At 37.2% G+C, this 5,816-nt stretch overlaps 1 protein-coding gene across 1 annotated transcript; it reads left to right on the forward strand.

Annotated features, from left to right (window-relative positions):
* Window positions 1-2,340: 2,340 nt before the first annotated feature.
* On the forward strand, window positions 2,341-4,302 carry LOC122721280. The gene is made up of 2 exons (XM_043949355.1): window positions 2,341-2,623; window positions 3,026-4,302. Exons 1-2 carry the CDS (start codon window positions 2,341-2,343, stop codon window positions 4,300-4,302), a joined length of 1,560 nt encoding a protein of 519 aa, XP_043805290.1.
* Window positions 4,303-5,816: the final 1,514 nt, after the last annotated feature.

Consider the following 5,816-nt stretch of genomic DNA (forward strand, 5'->3'; position numbering starts at 1 on the left):
GTACTCTGTACCCCTGACTAGAGCTTGCTCTAGATGGGTTAACTCATACCTGTTAAGCCTGGTTTTTCATATGCTCATATATGAGATTTACAGGTACCCAGGGAGTATAGCAGGCTTGCTACGGGTTCTTATGATTAAATCAATTAGGAAACGTCCTCTAATTAATTACTAATTAACAAATTGCCAAGAAACGTCCTTGGGCCTTAGGCATCAAAACAATTGTTAATTGCATGAAGAAAGAGAGAGATCCAATCCTAACTACTCAAACGCATGAGATGTTGCTAGATCATACAATTCCTTAGTTGTTACACCAAGTGTTCTTATGTTTGAATAATTCCAGCAATTACGGACTAAAAATTATCCAAACTAACAATTAATTACCTTGCAATCAAGAATCAAGTGGCCAATTTGATTAAAACAACAAAGTAATAATAGATTTCAAGCATGCATTGTATGAATATTGAATAACCAAAAGAAAAACAATGTGTGTTTAGATCTCACAACCCATAAAACAACCTTAGTTTCAACCAATCCTCAACTAGATAAAAAGGTTTCAGCCATTCATGGCTGAACAAAAACCAAAAATAAAAGAAAGGTAGAAGAAGATAGAGCCAGATGAGAGTCTTGTGCCAAAGGAGTTGCAAAAACATAGAGAGAGATAGAAGAGTTGTGTGGCTGGCCTTGTGCTCTCTTTAAATAGGATTAGATGCTGCCCTAGGTCTCCCTTGCTTCCTAATTAGTGAAGAAGCTGCCCAAGATGCTGCCCATGTACAACTTGCTGCCCAAGTTGTTGTAAAAGAGGAAAGTATCGTGTTGCAAGCTCACCAGAGGGAAGGAGACGCGCAGCTTGTCTTCAGAAGAGGAAAGAATCGTGCATTAATACTTTCAGAAGAGGAAGGATGCGTGGCTTGAGCTTCAAAAGGAAAGAGCCATGTCCCAAGGCTTTTAGAAAAGGAAGGGCGCGCGTGATGAGTTGCAAAATTCACATTTTTTTCCTCATTTAACTCCTTGATTTTACTGTAATTTTTATGTAAATATTTAATTTTAATTTGAATTTAATTTTATACAGGTTTGTGAGCAGAAGTTGATAAAAGGAAGAAAAAAATGCTGAAATAAAGGATTTTTATACTGGGAAGCTACAATCGAAGGGAAGATAAAGATAGATTTTGCCACCTAAACAATGATAAGATCATATTCAAATGGGTCAAGTTGAAACAAACTCAATCAGATGAGGATAGAGATAAGATTATGATAGAGATAAGATAGGAATAATAGATTTTATTTTAATTATTAAGTTTTATCTTTTTGTGCCTATATAAAGGCTCTAGCATTCAACCTAGGGGGACAGATTCTACTTCTCACTCTCATTTCCTCTCTTGCTGTTCTCCCACCTTCTTCTCCATCTTCTTTTCTTCTTCTTTTACTTAATTGTTATAATTTTATTATGGCCATGAGTGGCTAGACAATTATTTTTCAGTTGAAGGTTAATTTAATTTTGAGGTTTGTTTAAGTTGTGAGGTTATGTGCTTTAATTCTCTTCATCTTATTTTCTATTTTCTATTAATTTCTGAATTCGAGGAACACCACCTCCATTGTTATTTTCTTGAGAATTCAAGGGGCCCATTGAATCTCTTGGGAAGACAACATATTGCTAATTAATCTAATTAAATCCGTAATTGTTTAATTGGGTTAATAATAAGTAGCAATTAATATATTAGTTTATATTAAGAAATTAGTGGATTTGATTTAAAAAAAAACGCGTGTTTTTATTGATCAAGTTTGGGTTCTTCTCTCTTAATGCAGTTGACTAATTAAATATACACGCGTGTTGGGATTATTAGTTAACTAGGAATTAATTTAAGCGCGAAGCAGATTAATGTATTCATAAGGAAGAATTGGTGGGATTCGCGTGTTTGACCACTATAACCAAACAATAGATAATAATATGAAATATTTTGTTTCTAACCAATGATCAACTGCAAATACCTCAATTTGATTACCTTCAGCTGAAAGTTTTTATTAATTAGTTGTTTCTAAATTTTCAATTACATTATTTATTTATTTATTTTTCTTTTATTTTTATTGGCTTGCCCAAGGTACAACCATTTTCATAGAAAAGAAAAATCTCTTCTTCTCACTTTTTCATTAAACTATTTCTCTATTTCAATTTGGTCATTTAAATTAAACAGTTTTAAGGTCTCTGTGGGATCGATACTCACTCACCCTATCTTCAAGTTCTTAACAATCAAGAGAAGGGAAGTAAATTTAAATTGACGGATTCGACACCCGTCAAATTTTGGCGCCGTTGCCGGGGACCTCTAACAATTTGTTTTTGTTTTTATGACCAGATCTGAGAATAGCAGGATTCAGTTTGATCCAGAAATCGAGAAGACTGCAAAAAGGTTGAGAAAAGCAACTAAGTTGCAAAAACAGGCCAATTTGGGAGCCTCTCAACCATCTGCCCGATCTCCTTTGCGCACTGAAGAGACCTCATCTTCAACACCAACTGAGCCTCTAATTGACACAAATCAAAGAGACAATATGGCCGCAGCTGCTGCCGCTGAAGAGCAACCCCTTTGCATAACATACCCAATACTGAATGCACCCTTGGAATTACGAACAGGTATGATTCATATGTTACCAAAATTCCAAGGCTTGGAGAATGAAGACCCTCATCGTCATCTAAAGGAGTTTTATGTGGTCTGTTCAAGTATGAGACCACAAGGTATAACTGATGAACAAATAAGGTTGGTAGCTTTCCCTTTCACTTTAATTGAATCTGCTAAGGATTGGCTCTACTATTTGCCCCCAGGTTCAATCACCACTTGGGCGCAAATTAGAGACTTATTCTTAGAAAGATTTTTTCCAACGACCAAAGCATCATCAATGAGAAAGGAAATAAGTGGAATTAAGCAAAGAAAAAATGAAAATTTACATGAATATTGGGAAAGGTATAAGAAATTAATTGCAAGTTGTCCAAAACATGGAATCACTCCAAAACAACTTAATCTTCACTTTTACGAAGGACTGTTGCCATTAGAACGAAGAATAATAGATGCTGCTAGTGGAGGAGCCATTGCAGAAATGGAACCTGAAGAAGGTAAAACTTTAATCTCCAAATTAGCTGCCAATTCTAGACAATATGGCCGAGAAGAGGACATTCCAAGAAATGCCAATGAAGTAAGTATTGCATCTTTAGATTCTAAAATTTCACAACTAACAGCTGCAATTCAACAATTGGGTGCAGGGAACAATACACGAACTTGTGGCATTTGCAAACAAGCAGATCACCCCACAGATATGTGTCCTATCCTTCAAGAAGGAGAGCAACAAGTAAATGCCATTGGAGGATTCAATGGACAACAATTCAATGGACAACAAAGGAAGTATGACCCATTTTCAAGCACTTACAATCCAGGGTGGAGAGATCATCCAAACCTTAGTTATGGGAATAGACAGCAGAACTACCAACCAAGGACCAACTATCAAGCTACAAAATCAGGTATGTCTCTAGAAGACATTGTTCAATCCCTTGCTAATAGCACTCTTGCTTTTCAACAGGAAACAAAGTCAAGCATTCAGAATTTGTTGAATCAAATGAGCCAACTTGCTACATCAGTAAGCAAGCTAGAATCACAAGGGAAACTGCCCTCCCAAACTATGCCAAATCCAAAACAGAACGCAAGTGCAATTACCTTGCGAAGTGGGAAGGAGTTGGAGTCTGCCAGCCAGAAGAGGCTTGCCCAAGGTAGTACAACAGACCAGAAGGTAGAAGCAGAAATAGAGATTCCAGAAGAGAAACAACCCCAGGAATCTGAGGAAGAACAAACTCTGATGCAGGTAATTCGTCCACCTTTTCCCGAAAGACTTGCACAAACAAAGAGGGAAAAGGAAGAGAAAGAGATCTTAGAGATCTTTCGCAAGGTCCAGGTAAACATACCCCTTATTGAGACCATAAAACAAATACCCAGGTACGCGAAATTTCTAAAAGACCTTTGCACTAATAAAAGAAAATTGTATGGGCATGAAAAGATTAAAGTAGGGGAGAATGTGTCAGCTGTACTCCAAAGAAAAATTGCACCAAAATGTAACGACAAAGGCATGTTTGCTATATCATGTAAAGTAGGAAACCTTGAACTAAAAAAAGCAATATGTGACTTAGGAGCTTCCATAAATGTTATGCCTCTATCAGTTTATTTGTCTTTGGATGCAGGCCCGTTAAAACAAACAGGAATCACACTCCAACTCGCCGATAGATCAATAGTCTATTCTAAGGGTGTATTAGAAGATGTTTTGGTCTAAGTGGGAAAATTAATCTTCCCAGCTGACTTCTTCATCCTAGACATGGAGGACGATAATTCATCCAACTCTACAGATTTGTTTCTAGGAAGGCCATTCCTTAGCATAGCCAGAACGAAAATTGATTTGCATGAAGGCACGCTCACAATGGAGTTTGATGGAGAAGATGTAAAGTTTAATGTCTATGATGCAATGAAGTATCCTGATGAAAACTTTTCTATTTGCAGCATAGATGTAATCGAACCTCTCGCTTAAGAAGCATTTGAACTAAGCAAGGAAGACAAGTTGGAGGTAGTTCTAACTGAAAACTTGACATTAGATTACCTTGACGAGTGCACAACCCAGTTTGATGAAGAGATCATAGAGACCATCCACTCATTGGATACACCAGACTAGAAGGTAAGTACCTCTAATTTACTTTCAATACCCAAGTCTCACCACAAACTTCTCCCTTCAATTCTTCAGGCACCGGAGATTGAGCTAAAGGCTCTTCCCACACACTTGAAGTATGTCTTCCTGGGGAAAGAAAACACCCTTCCGGTCATAGTCTCTAATAAACTGAGTAAAGGTGAAGAAGATAAGCTTGTTGAGGTACTAAAGGAGTATAAGGAAGCAGTTGGGTGGACAATTGCAGATCTTAAGGGGTTAAGCCCCTCTACGTGCAAGCACAAGATCCTCCTTGAAGAAAATAGTAAGCCAAAAAGGGAAGCACAAAGAAGATTGAACCCACCTATGATGGAAGTTGTAAGAAAAGATATGCTAAAATTGCTTGATGCAGGAATAATATATCCAATTTCAGACAGTAGATGGGTAAGTCCAGTCCAAGTCGTGCCAAAGAAGACAGGAATAACAGTAAGAACCAACTCAGAAGGAGAATCAGTTCCCACTCGTGTTCAAAACGGGTGGAGGGTTTGTATAGACTATCGCAAGTTGAATTCAGTAACTAGGAAGGATCACTTTCCTTTACCTTTTATCGATCAAATGTTAGAAAGATTGGCAGGAAAATCTCATTTTTGTTGTTTGGATGGCTTTTCAGGGTTTTACCAGATACCAGTGGCCCCAGAAGACCAAGAAAAGACGACTTTCACATGTCCATTCGGCACCTTTGCCTACAGAAGGATGCCTTTTGGGCTTTGCAATGCACCAGCAACCTTCCAGAGATGTATAGTCAGTATATTTTCAGAATTTGTTGAGAAGATAATCGAGGTATTCATGGACGACTTTACAGTTTATGGTAATTCATTTGATGAATGTCTAATCAACCTCACACATATTTTAAAACGATGTTTAGAGTCTAATTTAGTCTTAAATTATGAAAAATGTCACTTCATGGTGGATCAAGGCTTAATTTTAGGACATATAGTCTTTAAACGAGGAATTGAGGTCAATAAGGCCAAGGTTGATGTAATTAAGGATTTACCATATCCTACTTGTATACGAGATATTAGATATTTTCTTGGTCATGCAGGATTTTACAGGAGATTTATCAAAGACTTCTCAAGGATTGCTCAACCATT

Source organism: Manihot esculenta, chromosome 13 (genome assembly GCF_001659605.2).
Source record: "Manihot esculenta cultivar AM560-2 chromosome 13, M.esculenta_v8, whole genome shotgun sequence".
Taxonomy (NCBI): domain Eukaryota; kingdom Viridiplantae; phylum Streptophyta; class Magnoliopsida; order Malpighiales; family Euphorbiaceae; genus Manihot; species Manihot esculenta.

Coding starts and splice junctions, on each gene's coding strand:
- LOC122721280 (XM_043949355.1), top strand. CDS start 2,341: ATGACCAGATCTGAGAATAGCAGGATTCAGTTTGATCCAGAAATCGAG. Junction 2,624..3,025: donor ACCCTTGGAATTACGAACAG/GTATGATTCATA, acceptor ACTTTTACGAAG/GACTGTTGCCATTAGAACGA.